Here is a 15009-nt window from a genome sequence, read left to right as displayed (position 1 = left end):
AAGTTCATCTGCCTTACCTGTCAGGCCACTTGCATTGAACTAAATGCAGTCTAATTCTTCAGTTTTACTTTGTTCTCTGCCATACTCTTGCCTGCCTTGTCTATTTAATGTATTAGCTTATCTTATTAGAAATTAACTTAGTCCCTTATTGATTATGGTATGCATAAATGCTATGGAAGTAAATGTGTGGGAAGGGGTTGAGAGAGAGAGAGACATTAAATAATTTTGTAGGTTATACAAAGATTGGCCAGCTGGTTGACAATGAGGAAGAAAATCTCTCATGTTACAGGAGATTATAGATGGATTGGTCAAATGATCAAATGGAATTAATCCTGATAATTGTGAGGTGGTTTGGAAGAAGTAACAAGACAAAGGAGTACTCAGTAAATGTCAAGATATTATAAATCTTACAGGGAAATGGGATCCCTGAAAATGGCAGGAGAGATTGTTTGTGTAGTTACACTTGTCTTTAATCTATCATAGCATGGATTATAAGTGCAGGAAGCTATGTTGGAGCTGCACAGTAGTTAGGTTACAGCTGGAATATAGTGTGCAGTTCTGGTCACTGTACTATTGGAAAGACGTGATAGCACTGGAGAGGATGCAGAGGAGATTCACCAGGATGTTGCCTGGGAAGGAGCAGTTTAGCAATGAAGGGGGGCTGGATAAGCTTGGGTTGTTTTATTTACAGCAGGTATGGCTGAGAGAGTACTTGAAAGACATGTATAAGATTATAAGCAGCATAGACTGGAGGGATAGAAAGCAATGGTTCTCCTTAGTTGAACGGTCAATAACAGAAATAATTTTAAGGTGAAAGGCAGTAAGTTTAGAGAGGATTTTGGGACTTTTTTCAATGGGTGGTGGGAATTTGGAAATCTGGATTGCATTGACTATGAGGGTAGTTGAGGTTGGACAGCTCACAGCCTTGAAAAAAGAACTTGAATGAGTACTTGAACTGCAGTAATGTTCAAGGTTATAGGCCAAGTGCTGGATTGGGCAGAATGTAGATTTAGAGTAGTTTTTGTTGGTGCACACTTGATGGACCAAAGGGCCTCTGCTGTACTTTATGATTCTATGAGAAAACATTCTCCTTATCGCTGTCTTAATAAGGAGACACCATATTTTTAAGCTGTGGCCGCTAGCTCCAAATGTAAGTCTGATGCAATACAATAAGATGCAATACAAATGAGGGAAGTAGAGACTGGGCCTAAATAAGTAAATGGTTTTATTTTCCCAATTTGGCAAGCTGTGACTAATAGCATTCTGCAAGTATCAGCAATTATTTATTATACTCTGACATGATTTTTTCCAAAAACCAATCCACTTATTATTAACTCCTGAAGGATTATTCCTGATCATTTCTTTTCTAAACCTGTTAAGTTATCATCTCAGAAGTGTTTTCCACAGCAAGGTTCTCTTTTCTAGGAGTCTCACTTTAGCTCAAACTAGACAGCTCTTCTAACCATGGCTTAACTCTCCCCAAGTTTAGTATTTTCAATCCAGTCACTGGTTTCTCATTCCCGTGTGTTGAATCCTGAAACCTGTTTTTTGGCCTCTTGCTGCAACCCTCCATGCTGGATCCAGGCTGATTAAAATAAAGCTGTCCGATAATCAATTATTCAAGGATAGCCTCAGTAGTTTCCTCTGCATCCTTTTCCATGTCAACGTGAAGTGCAAGGCTTTTGTATCTACATATCTTTCATCTTGGAACTAAATGGACTGTTTAAACCCCACTGTTTACAACACAACATTCTAAACACTCTTCTAGAATTTGAGACTCTCAGTCCCTATTGTTAATAAAAAGGCTGTCATTGCCTCCAAGTATAAATATCTTACATTCCTTTACATTAAAAACCGTCTAAGCCTTCCTTTGATCTGTAACAATCAAACCACCCAAGATCACTACAGAATAGTTGCACGATGCTTCATTTACCTTAAAAAATACAGTCCCTAAATATAACTTATAAAGTTGCCTCCCCGGCTCAAATGTAAAGCATTGTCTCAGTGAGATAGTGGAGGTTATGTAATGCTTCTGGAATTTATTGCTATATTGGATTAAAAGAAGTTCCTAATAGCTCTCTTGTGGCAGCTCTTATGGTATGAGAGAAAATGAACTAAAGATCAATGATAGAGATTTTCCAAACATGTTTATGCTAAAGTTATTACAAAAACAATTTATTTCAGCACTTGTATTAAACATTTGTATTAAATAATTGTATTAAACAATTTGTGGAATTGTTCAACACAAAAAAGTACATTTGAGTCAGCTGTCCAACCAGCCCCATTCCTTTTCTTCAAATGAATTTATCCAGTTCCCTTTTAAATGTTACTACTTAGTTTGTCTCCATCACCCTGTTAAGCGGAGAATTCCAGATAACAGCTCACTGTAAAGCAATCTTCAGTTCTCTGATTCTTTCAAGAATTGACTGAAATTTTTGTTTCTTGTTACAGACTCTCCTGCCAATAGAAACAAATCCTTTTGCATTCATCAAAATTTTGAACATCTCTTAAATCTCATTGACCTTTTATCTCAGACCCTGAGGCCACTTATGTCACAGTTGATCAAAAATTATTTAAACACTAATTTTCTTCAATATAAAGTCTGATAAATTCAAAAATGCTGCAGCACAGCATTTAGAGTCAACTTCTAGAATGTTTAGTGGCTAAAATAGTCACTTGCTTTGGTACTGAGATACACAAACCATGATTCCAGGTTCAACTCTCAGCAGTTTATTTAGCAGATTTTAGATGGATCACCATTGCAACAGACTCAGTGCCAGAGGAGGGAGAAAATGTAGTTAGAGTGACTGCTTCTGAGAGTCTAACTAATATGTCCTGTAGAAAAATGTGAATGTATGGATAAGATTGTGCTAGTCTGTGGTTTAATCTACACTCAGTGGTCTCTGAACATTCAACCACACTGTCATTGATGACTAGGAGAAAGTGAGGACTGCAGATGCTGGAGACCAGAGTTGAAAAATGTGGTGCTGGAAAAACACAGCAGGCCAGGCAGCATCCGAGGAGCAGGAGAATTGACGTTTCGGAAATAAGAAGGGCCTATGCCCAAACATTGATTCTCCTGCTCCTCGGATGCTGCCTGGCCTGCTGTGTTTTTCCAGCACCACATTTTTCAACTGTCATTGATGACTTACTTTCTAGGCTCATTCATAAGAATGTGAATTAGGAGCACCAATAGGCCATTCAATTTTTCCTCTTCTATTCAACAAGGTCTTGGCTAACCTGTGTTCCAAATTACCCATTTCCACCTGCACCCCCACCCTGAAAATCTTTGATTCTATGTCTAACAACTCAATGTACTTCTGTCTTAAAAATATTCAATGACCATACATCCAAATGTCTTATGAGGCACATTGTTCCAAAGTTGCACCACTCTTTGATAGAAAAATTTCCCCTCATCTATCCCAAAGGGTGACTCCTAATTTTAAAGCAATGTTCTGGACTCACCCAAAAGAATAAACATCTTTTCCATGTCCACATAGCTAAGGCTATTTAGGATCTTATGAACTTCAATAAAATCTTTTAAACTCCAGTGTAAACGAGACCAGACTGTTCAATCTTTCCTCACAAGACAACCAATCTACATTCATGAATGACAATACTTTGGGGTAAGGTACTGAATGACTACCAGCAACTGTGAAGACATGCTCAGCTTATGCCAATGTCATCAGGAACTCTGGGAACAGGGAAAGATTATTCTTCTTTCTGTATCCCAGTTCAGTCGGGTATAGTTTAGCTTCAAAGGAAATCAATTTAAGAATAGGAACTGGGTAATACCAGTCATTCCTCTCATGAGGTCATCAGATTATGTAGCAGGGTATTTTTTTCAGCAACATTGTTACTACTTACTTGCTTGTTTATTGATCTGAACATTCCAAGATGGTAGAAAATTGAACTCTATTGAGCAGATCTACTATAAAATCTTTCTTCCCAAATCTTTCAAACAGTTGTGGAAGTATGTTTTCTCACTGTTGTCCGTGGATTCTTTGGATGTGAACTTGTGCCTACACTTGTTGTAGAGATACTGGTGTTACAGAATATTGGTGATCTTCTGTCTAGACAGGGATGAAGCTGTGATCTAGTACAACAATGGACATTAGCAGTGCTCACATCCTTCTGTTGAACAGGGAGTTCATATTTGGTGTTGAAAGTGGGATAAAGGCTATATTTTGAAGGTCGTTGGCTATTCTGAACAGTGTTTGTCAATGGTTTGGTTTCACCAGCACCACCAATGTTGTCCGTTTGATTCTCTTGCACCCAAAGTTTGTCAACATTTGAACTGCATGTTGCATTATTGCCCATTAGTTGGTCTGCGGGTGAATGTGCTCCATTGTGGATGAAGGCACCATTTATTTTGAGACTGTTACTTATAGAAGATGTTTTTGCTGGACTCTTCACCCTGACTGGTGTTCTCCGTGGTGGTGGGGGTGGAGGTTTTGATTTACGAAGCACTGTCAGTACAGCTGTTGTGGTTGGTGCAGTCCTGTTAATCATTTTTGGTCGATCTTTGGATTTTTCCAGAGTAGACACAGTCACTCCACTGGAGCTGCTGTCAAGGGTGTCACTTTTGTAACTCTTGTTTGCATCCTCGGACAGATTTAGATCAGAGGTCAAGTGATCTATTTGTCCCACTACCTGTTTGAGAATGAAAGCAACATTAAATTAATTATTGGTCTAAATTTCCTCAATCCCAGTTTTTCTATTTCTCTTCAAAAGAATCTGACAACAAGCCATTAGTAGTGCTTCAAAACATCTAAGTCATTCTTTGCCTGTGACAGTGTTGGCTACCTATTCAAACCAATAAGACATCACAGGCAGTGTTCTTAGATTAGATTCCCTACAGTGTGGAAACAGGCCCTTCAGCCCAACAAGTCCACACCGACCCTCCAAAGAGCAACCCACTCAGACCCATTCCCTTACATTTACCCCTGCACCTAACACTATGGGCAATTTAGCATGGCCAATTCACCTAACCTGCACATCTTTGGATTGTGGGAGGAAACCAGAGCACACCCACGCAGACACGGGGAAAATGTGCAAACTCCACACAGACAGCTGCCCAAGGCGGGAATTGAACCCGAGTCCCTAGCGCTGTGAGGCAGCAGTGCTAACCACTGAGCCACCGTACCGTTCTCCTTTAACATTGTACCTGGCCAACTGTTTCTATGTATTATCTCTTTAAATTATATTTGCAGTTGGATGTATGTAATGTTTAAATGGAACAAGGTCTGTATGGTACCTTCTAAGATGCCGCATGATTTCCCTTGCAGCTTAGTGAGAATACTGATCATTGGTCCATGTTTTTGTCCTCACCCCCTCAATCTACATATTGTGTTTCTGTTAGGAGCCATTAGATCTTGCTCAGGTAGAGGAGCGTTGGCACAGAGTTTCCACTGCCACGCAAACGGGTGGTCAACAAGGCAAGCATAGATTGTTATTGAACCTGGTATGTTTATGTTTGGCATGAACATAGAAAATAACTAATATAAAAAGATTTACTGAGCTATTCAACTTGTAGTACAAAAGTTACAACTCTGCCTCTGTCACAAGTTAGGAGTGCAATAGAATACTCTCTATTTGTCTGGATGAATAACTCCAAGAACATGTCAGGAAGGAGAGACCACATCCTGAGTGAGACATAGCCCGGGTGAGTATATCATTCCTGCAATTAGGAAGCAGTGTGGGAAATAGTTGCAGTGGGGAAGAGGTGCTTTTTTGCTTGCTTTTTTGGCTCATGGTTTATATGTTGTTTTTTTAAACAGGATTAATTAAAGCCCAGGATTGAGACACAGCACAAAACGAGAGACTTCACAGGAAAAACGTTAAGTTCATTGGTAGGTAATAGCTACTAATTTGACTATTTATAAGTTACTTTCAGATTGAAGGTAAATAGGAGAATTATTTAAAAGACCAGAATGAGATTTCCAAAAAACAAATTGAAAACGAGGTAATTAAAATAAAGATGTAGGGCCAGGCAATGTGTAGCACTTGCATGACGTGGGAGCTAGTGTACCCAACTGTGGTTCATAGAGACCACATCTGCAATGAGTGTTGGTTACTTGAGGGTTGTTGAGCTGGAGTCTGAGTGTCAAACATTATGACACAATAGGGAGGGGGAGAGTTACCTAGATGCTGTGTTTCAGGAGGCAGTCACAACCCTTAGATTAACTATCTTGAATTTGGTCAGTGGTCCTGGACAGGAAGATGTGACTACGAGGCAACCATGGCTGACAAGGGAAGTCAGAGACAACATAAAAGAGAAAGAATGCAATGTGGTGAAGATTAGTGAGAAGCCTTTAAAAAACAGCAAGGGACAACACAAAAGCCATTGTGGGGGAAAAAAGATGAAATAGGAGGATAAACTAGCCAGTAATTCTTCCATAAAAGAAGATTGCAAGAGTTTAAGATCTACGTAAAGGTAAGAGAGAGGCAAGGGTAGACATGGAACCACTGCAAAATGAGTTTGAAGAAGTAGTAATGGGGAATAAAAAAAAAGCAGAGGAACTGAAGAGGTTATCTGCATCAGTCTTCACAGTGGAGTACACCAGTAACTTCAAGAGAGTCAGGGGGCAGGGTGTAGGGGGCATTACGAATGAGAAGGTACTGGGGAAGATGAAAGGTCTGAAGTGGTTGAAACATCTGGATTGGATAGACTACACTGAAATCTGAAGGAGATACAGGTTGTAAGTTTGCTCACTGAGTTGGCAGGTTTGTTTTCAGATGTTTCATCACCATGCTAAGTAACATCATCAGTGAGTCTCCGGTGAAGTGCTGGTGTTCTGTTCCACTTTCTACTTATGTGTCTTGGTTTCTTAAGGTGGGTGATATCATTTCCAGTTCTTTTTCCCAGAGATTGGTAAATGGGATCCAAATTGATGTGTTTATTAATGGAGTTCTGGTTTGAATGCCAGGCCTCAAGGAATTCCCGTGTGTGTCTCTGTTTAGCCTGTCCTAGGATGGATGTGTTCTCCCAGTCGAAGTGGTGTCCTTTGTCTGTATGTAAGGATACTAGTGACAGTGGGTCATATCTTTTTTGCTAGTTGGTGTTCGTGTATCCTGAAGGAGATAGCCAAGGAGATTCTAGAAATGTTGTTTGTGATCTTTCAGGAATCATTGGAGTCAGGGAGGGTTCCTGAGGAGTGGAAAATAGTGAATATAAAACATTCCTGTTTAAGAAGGGAGGGAGGCAGACGATGGGAAATTATAGCTGAAAAATGTGTTGCTGGAGAAGCGCAGCAGGCCAGGCAGCATCCAAGGAACAGGAGAATCGACGTGCATGATAAAATAGTACTTAGAAGTGCATGATAAAATAGTGTTGAGTCAGCATTGCTTTGTCAAGGGAGGTCATGCCTGACAAATCTTTCAGAATTCTTTGAGGAGGTAACGAGCAAGTTAGACAAAGATGAGACAATGATGGAAATGTGTTGCTGGAGAAGCGCAGCAGGTCAGGCAGCATCTAGGGAACAGGAGAATCGACGTTTCGGGCATTAGCCCTTCTTCAGGCTAATGCCCGAAACGTCGATTCTCCTGTTCCCTAGATGCTGCCTGACCTGCTGCGCTTCTCCAGCAACACATTTCCATCTCTGATCTCCAGCATCTGCAGACCTCATTTTCTCTTCAAAGATGAGACAATGTTTGATTTCCAGAAGGCTTTCGGCAAGGTGCTGCACTGGAGGCTGCTAATTAAGGTAGGAGTCAATGCGTTAGGGGCAAAGTACTGGCTCTGGCTTGACTGGCAGAGGCAACAATGAGAATAAAAGGGATCTTTTTCAGGAAGGCAGCAGGTGAATTGTGGAGTTCTGCAGGACTTAGTGTTGGGACCACAACTATTAATGTTATACTTTATTGATCTAGATGAACTGAAAGCATTGTTGCTAAGTATTCAGCTGACACAAAGTTGGAGGAGATGGGGAGGCTGCAGAAGGACTTGGAGAGGATTTTCTTAGGCTTAATATGCAGGTTAATTTGGCAGTTAGGAAGGCAACTGCAAAGTTAATATTCATTTCGAGTGGGCTAGAATACAAGAGTGGGGGTATACTGCTGAGGCTGTATAAGGCTCTGATCAGACTGCATTTGGAATATTGTGAGCAGTTTTGAATCCAATATCTAAGATGTGCTGGCCTTGGAGTGGGTTCAGAGAAGGTTTCCAAGAATGATCCTTGGCAATGAAGGACTTTACATACGAGGAGTGGTTGAGGACTTTGGGTCAATACTTGTCAGAGTTTAGAAGGATGGGGGTGGGGGGATCTCAGTAAAACTTACAGAATATTGAGAGATCTGGATAGAGTGGACAAGAAGTTGTCACTAGTAATAAAGACTAAGACCCAAGGGCTCAGCATCAGAGTGAAGGGATGACCCTTTAGAACTACGATGAGGGGGTATTTCTTCAGTGGTGTATCTGTAGAATTAATTGCTGCAGAATACTATGGAAGCCAAGTCACTGAGCGTATTTAAGACAGAGATAGATGTGTTCTCGATTAGTAAAGAGGATCAAGGTTATGGGGAGAAGGCAGGAGAATGGTGTTCCAAAACATATCAGGCATGATAAATGGTAAAGGAGACTCAATGGGCCAAATGGCTTAATTCTGCTCCTATATCTTATGATCTTATATGATCTAACACAAGATCCAATCATTCAAGACAAAGCAGCCTACTTGATTGATACATCATACACCAATTGAAATATCCGTAAGCTCTATCACTGACGTGTAGTTGCAATGGTGCATACCGTTTAATAAATATGCTGCAATACTCACTAAAGATTCTTTGACAGCACCTTCCAAATCTCTAAACTCTACCACCTAGAAGGCATCAGATGCATGGGTACACCATCGTCCACAAGTTGCCTTCCAAGCCAAACACCATCCTGACGTGGAACAATATCACTGTTCTTTCACTGTTATTCAGTCAGAATTCTTCCTCGCAGTTCAGTGTACTGCACTAGGTGGACCGCACTATTTCAAGAAGGCAGTTCACCAGCATTTTCTCAACAGCAATTAGTGATAGGATATAAATGCTGGCTGCAGTATAAAAACAATATAGTTCACCTGCCCTGATACAAGTGATCTTCTGGGCAAGGTAAAAATGAAACGGTTATCTGACCTGCAGTGGGCTGAGTATCACATCAGTGCTTCCTTTATTCCTGGAGCCAGAGAATCTAATTGGCTGCTTTAATTTAGGGCAATATTTTTGATTTAAAGAATGAATCCCAAGTGCTGGAGACACTTGGGATGTCCAGTGACTTCTTCAGAGGAGTTATTAAATATTGTTGACTTTGCATTTGAACAAGAGCAGGTTTCAATTCAAGATCTGTTGATTATATTTGTTACTGGTTAGTTGTGTTTCAATATCAACTGCATCCTCACCAGTTAACTGATTAGCGCACTTCAATGTTCATAATATACTCGACAGAATTTAATACTCATGGTGCTGGGCCCTAGACAGTTAGGCGGAAACCTCATGGAGGCCATTTCGGTGGCTCCAATAAAATCAGGCAGTCTGCTGGCAGCTAAAAGGGCTCCTGGGTCCTCCTAGAATACCCTATCTCCAAGAGCTGCTGGCCGATATTGCAGGTGGCCATAGGAGGAGAGTCATCGATGGAATCCTGGAACACAGATAAGTGGTGAGTGTCACCAGGGCAGGAGCAACAAGTGTGGTGAAGGAGGTTGGTTCAAAGGGAGGAGATGTCTTACTGTAGGGATAGACTTTGCACTAGTGGATCCCTCCTTTGACCAAAAGGGTGTTGAGGAGGCAGAGCATGGCAGGGCTTTTACCAAGCCACTGGCATTTCCATCAGGGCTTACCTGGCAGCTTGCTCAATGGAATGGCCTTCAGGTTAAATACCAGCAGTAGTGCATCAAGCCCTTCAGTACTGTAGCCACGTTAGCCTCCTGGTGGGAAGGATGTCCCTCTCCCATTCATATTGAGAGAAGTCAGAAAGTGGCATGCTTTCTCCTCTGCTTTCCTGCCCCATGATCTGCTAAGTCCTCATTCCGAACCCTGTTCCTAAGGTGGGGGTGAGCTTTGAATTCACTCACTTGTTCAGCTAAATAAGCCAAGTCTCAAATATGTTCACATTCAAATGCTATTGTGTGGGCTTCTGATGTAGAATATTAAAAAAAAAGACAGAAATGCACCCCATGGCATTATTCCAATGGCTTCTACTAGAAGTGAGAAAATGAAAGGGAAGACTTTTAGTGGAACTTTAATTAAAACCTCAATTTTGGAGAATACCAGAGTAGCTGTTGTACTTTCTACACAATGTGTGTAAGGTAAAATATTTACCAAATACATTTCTACATAGAAATAATAACTCCGGTTAATTTTAAATCAATTTGATATGGCTTTAAAACTGACCAAACCATTAGGTTAGATTCCCTGCAGTGTGGAAACACGCCCTTCAGCCCAACCAGTCCACACCGACCCTCCGAAGAATAACCCACCCAGACCCATTTCCCTCTGACTAAGGCACCTAACGCTAGGGACAATTAAGCATTGCCAATTCACCCGACCTGTACATCTTTGGAATGTGGGAGGAAACTGGAGCAAACCCACGCAGACACAGGGAGAATGTGCAAACTCCACACAGACAGTTGCCCAAGGCTGGAATTGAACCTGGGACCCTGGCGCTGTGAGGCAGCAATGCTAACCACTGAGCCACCGTGCTGCCCATTACAAAATGGGAATCGAACCCAGATCCGTGGCGCTGTGAGGCAGCAGTGCTAACCACTGGGCCACCATGCCACCATGAATATAGCAGAACAGTTTTCATAACTAGCAAAACTAGCAACTAGAAAATTAATAGCCAAAAAATGGAGATACATATCTCTTTTAAAAAGAGGTCCAGGTCTTCTGTTAACCATTCCGAGACATTCCATTGCTGAATGTGCAACCCCACAACTGGATTTCTTTTCAACCCAATATCCCACTTTGATTCCGAGTTTGTGCTCCTCATAATATATGTTGCCGACACGGAGGATTACTCTCAGATTAATTTACAGCTTTGAAATCACTATCAACTAAGATATTATTCAAAAAACGATCTGAATTCTTCAAAATAATGACTATGCTAATAACCATTAAAATGTGGAACCATACTTCCTGTGCTAGAAGATGTTGTGGAACAAGGAAATTATTCTGCGCACTAAGGTGGAATGCTAAAGAGAATTAAGAGGCTAAGATGCATTATAGTGAAATTACTACCTACTCTGTGAAAATGTGATCTCTAATCTTCCATTATTTTATCCTCAGGTGGCAGATGAGGGGTGGCACAGTGGCTCTGTGGTTGGCACTGCAGCCAGGGATCCTGGTTCGATTCTAGCCTCGGGCAACTATCTATGTGGAGTTTGCACATTCTCCCTGTGTCTGCATGGGTTTGCTCCGGTTTCCTCCCACAATCCAAAAATGCGCAGGTTAGGTGAATTGGCCATGCTAAATTGCCCATAGTGTTAGGTGAAGGGATAACTGTAGGGGAATGGGTCTGGTTGGGTTGCTTTTCGGAGGGGTGGTGTGGACTTGTTGGGCTGAAGGGCCTGTTTCCACACTGTGAGTAATCTAATCTAAATTGCTTGTAATGTTATGTACATCAGTCAGGGGAAATGTAGAGAAATAAGGGAATAGGCCTGGGTGGGTTACTCTTCAGAGGGTCAGTGTGGACTTACTGAGCCTAAGGGCCTGTTTCCACACTGTAGGGATTCTAAATAATTGAAGTAACCCATAAAATCAGTGGAAATGTGGAGATATCATCATTCTTGGAGATAAAGCCTAAATAACTCAGGTTATTATTTGCCTCAACTGTTTAACAAGAACCTCAAAAAATACATCTAGTGGAACTTTTTCCTTTTACTGTTATTTAAGAATTTTCTCTCATACAAGTGCTAATAATTGTTCAATTGTGAATGCATTAAATCTTTCATTGAACATTACAAACAGATAAAAGGAAAGTTTGGGGTTAAATCAAACACTGCTAGTTTTAGACAGCAGAACAGCGGATAGGTAATTTCTGAAAAAGAAATTGCCTAACAATTAACTTGATTCCTGCAAGCCATTAATTATGGTAATAGCTGGTGAATTCTTACAGCTGACCTTATAAGCTGGTGAGTAGAAATGCAAAGTAGCGCTGACCAGTACCAACACTGAGACACAGAACTGAAATGAAATTGCAATTGCATATACATTATTCTTGTAAACCTAGAGGATTCTCCTTAATTCTGTGAAATGAGCAAAAACAAATATCTCTCTGGCACTCAATAGTTAACAACCCACTCAAGCTAATTCTCTTCCCAACAGAATCACCCTATTTGTGTGCCAAGGACTAACCTCAATTTATTCAATAGTTTTGAATACTTAATAACGAAGGAAAGATTTTCAGCGCACACAATCATTACTGTGTAAAATTGACAGCAACATTTGGTGTCTGCACTTGTTCAGTTAAATGTTAAATACTCCCACACAGTTTTGCAGTTTTTGTGGATGCAATCAACACAATAATAAATGTTTGAATCTGAACTTAGACTTGTTCTCACTGTAAAAAAAAACATTAAACATATTAAATCTCGATGAAGAAGGTACAAGAGAAATTTTAATGGGACACTAAATCATACTTACTCAGAAACATCCTGTCTGCCTGGGAAAGGGCTTATTTTAAATCCAAAAAGGCATTTCCTCAAAATAAAGAACAATTTTGTTTTAAAGTTTATTTTTATGTTATTTCAGGTTCAACATTAATCCCATTTTCATGTTGCTATCTTTATGCAAAATGCTTAACATTTGAATTTCCAAAAATGTGCATTTACTTCCCAGCTGTCTGTTTATGAAAATTCTTCAAAGTGATTGGTTGATCAATTTGCATGATGACTTCACCGTTGTTGGACTCTACAGATTCCTTATAGATGATAGCAGATGAACATTAATCTTGCAAATTGGCAGTAATTCTCAATGCCAGACTCTGCAGACTCCGAAGGCCCTATGAGAATATTTCAAATAGTCCATCCAAAACTAATCTTAAACATTTGGGAGCAAATGCTCGCAGGTAAAAGGACAGCTGGAAAATGGGAAACCTTCAGAAATTAGATAATGAGAATCTAGAGAAAGTATATTCCTGTTAGGGTGAAAGGAAAGGTTGGTAGGTATAGGGAATGCTGGATGACTAAAGAAATTGAGGGTTTGGTTAAGAAAAAGAAAGAAGCATATGTCAGGTATAGACAGGATAGATCGAGTGAACCCTTAAAAGAATATAAAGGCAGTAGGAGTATACTTAAGAGGGAAATCAGGAGGGCAAAACGGGGACATGAGATAGCTTTGGCAAGTAGAATTAAGGACAATCCAAAGGGTTTTTAAAAATACATTAAGGACAAAGGAGTAACTAGGGAGAGAATAGGGCCCCTCAAAGATCAGCAAGGCGGCCTTTGTGTGCAGTTGCAGAAAATGGGGAGATACTAAAAGAGTGTTTGCATCAGTATTTACTATGGAAAAGGACATGGAAGATATAGACTGTAGGGAAATAGATGGTGACATCTTGAAAAATGTCCATATTACAGAGGAGGAAATGCTGGATGTCTTGAAGTGCATGAAGATGGATAAATCCCCAGGACCTGATCAGGTGTACCCGAGAACTCTGTGGGAAGCTAGGGAAGTGATTTCTGGTTCTCTTGCAGAGATATTTGTATCATTGACAGTCACAGGTGAGGTGCCAAAAGACTAGAGATTGGCTAACGTGGTGCCACTGTTTAAGAAGGGTGGTAAGGACAAGCCAGGGACTATAGACCAGTGAGCCTGATGTCAGTGGTGAGCAAGTTGTTGGAGGGAATCCTGAGGGATATGGTGTACATGTATTTGGAAAGGCAAGGACTGATTAGGGATAGTCAACATGGCTTTGTGCGTGGGAAATCATGTCTCACAAACTTGATTTGAGTTTTTTGAAGAAGTAACAAAGAGGGTTGATGAGGGCAGAGTGGTGGTTGTGGTCTAAATGGACTTCAGTAAGGTGTTCGACAAGGTTCCCCATGGGAGACTGGTTAGCAAGGTTAGATGTCATGGAATACAGGGAGAACTAGCTATTTGGATACAGAACTGGCTCAAAGGTAAAAGAGAGAGGATGGTCGTGAAGGGTTGTTTTTCAGACTGGAGGCCTGTGACCAGTGGAGTGTCATAAGGATCTGTGTTGGGTCCACTACTTTTCATCATTTGATGAAAATGATTTAGATGTGAGCATAAGAGGTATAGTTATTAAGTTTGCAGATGACACCAAAAATTAGAGGTGCAGTGGACAGCAAAGAAGGTTACCTCAGATTACAACAGGATCTTGATCAGACGGGCCAATGGGCTGAGAAGTGGCAGATGGAGTTTAATTCAGATAAATGTGAGGTGCTGCATTTTGGGAAAGCAAATCTTAGCAGGACTTATACACTTAATAGTAAGGTTTTAGGGAGTGTTGCTGAACAAAGAGACCTTGAAGTGCAGATTCATAGCTCCTTGTAAGTGGAGTCACAGGTAGATAGGATAGTGAAGAAGGCATTTAGTCTGCTTTATCAGTCAGAGTATTGAGTACAGGAGTTGGGAGGTTATGTTGCGGTTGTACAGGATATTGGTTAGACCACTGTTGGAATATTGCATGCAGTTCTGGTCTCCTTCCTATTGGAAAAGTGTTGTGAAACTTGAAAGGGTTCAGAAAAGATGTGCAAGGATGTTGCCAGGGTTGGAGGATCTGAGCTATAGGGAGAGGCTGAACAGGCTGGGGCTGTTTTCCCTGGAGCGTCGGAGGCTGAGGGGTGACCTTATAGAGGTTTACAAAATTATGAGGGGCATGGATAGGATAAATAGGCAAAGTCTTTTCCCTGGGGTGGGAGAGTCCAGAACTAGAGGGTGTATGTTTAGGGTGAGAGGGGAAAGATATAAAAGAGGCCTAAGGGGCAACTTTTTCACGCAGAGGGTGATACATGTATGGAATGAGCTGCCAATGGTTGTGGTGGAGGCTGGTACAATTGCAACATT

General features: G+C 40.9%; 1 protein-coding gene and 1 long non-coding RNA gene across 2 annotated transcripts; one reads left to right on the top strand and one right to left on the bottom strand.

Annotated features, from left to right (window-relative positions):
• Positions 1 to 3070: 3070 nt before the first annotated feature.
• On the bottom strand, positions 3071 to 4680 carry LOC122565547 (protein Largen-like; the record flags this gene model as incomplete). Its single annotated transcript, XM_043721600.1, has 1 exon — positions 3071 to 4680. A coding segment is annotated over one exon (723 nt), but the record flags the coding sequence as incomplete, so codon positions are not given.
• A 414-nt stretch (positions 4681 to 5094) lies between these two features.
• On the top strand, positions 5095 to 11400 carry LOC122565225. Its single transcript, XR_006316116.1, has 3 exons — positions 5095 to 5665; positions 5781 to 5852; positions 11269 to 11400. It is a non-coding gene; the product is annotated as an uncharacterized LOC122565225 (long non-coding RNA).
• The last annotated feature ends 3609 nt before the right edge of the window (positions 11401 to 15009 follow it).

This window comes from Chiloscyllium plagiosum, chromosome 31 (genome assembly GCF_004010195.1).
Source record: "Chiloscyllium plagiosum isolate BGI_BamShark_2017 chromosome 31, ASM401019v2, whole genome shotgun sequence".
NCBI classification, from domain to species: domain Eukaryota; kingdom Metazoa; phylum Chordata; class Chondrichthyes; order Orectolobiformes; family Hemiscylliidae; genus Chiloscyllium; species Chiloscyllium plagiosum.
The sequence above is the reverse complement of the archived record's forward strand: the minus strand, read 5'-3'. Positions and strand labels throughout refer to the sequence as shown.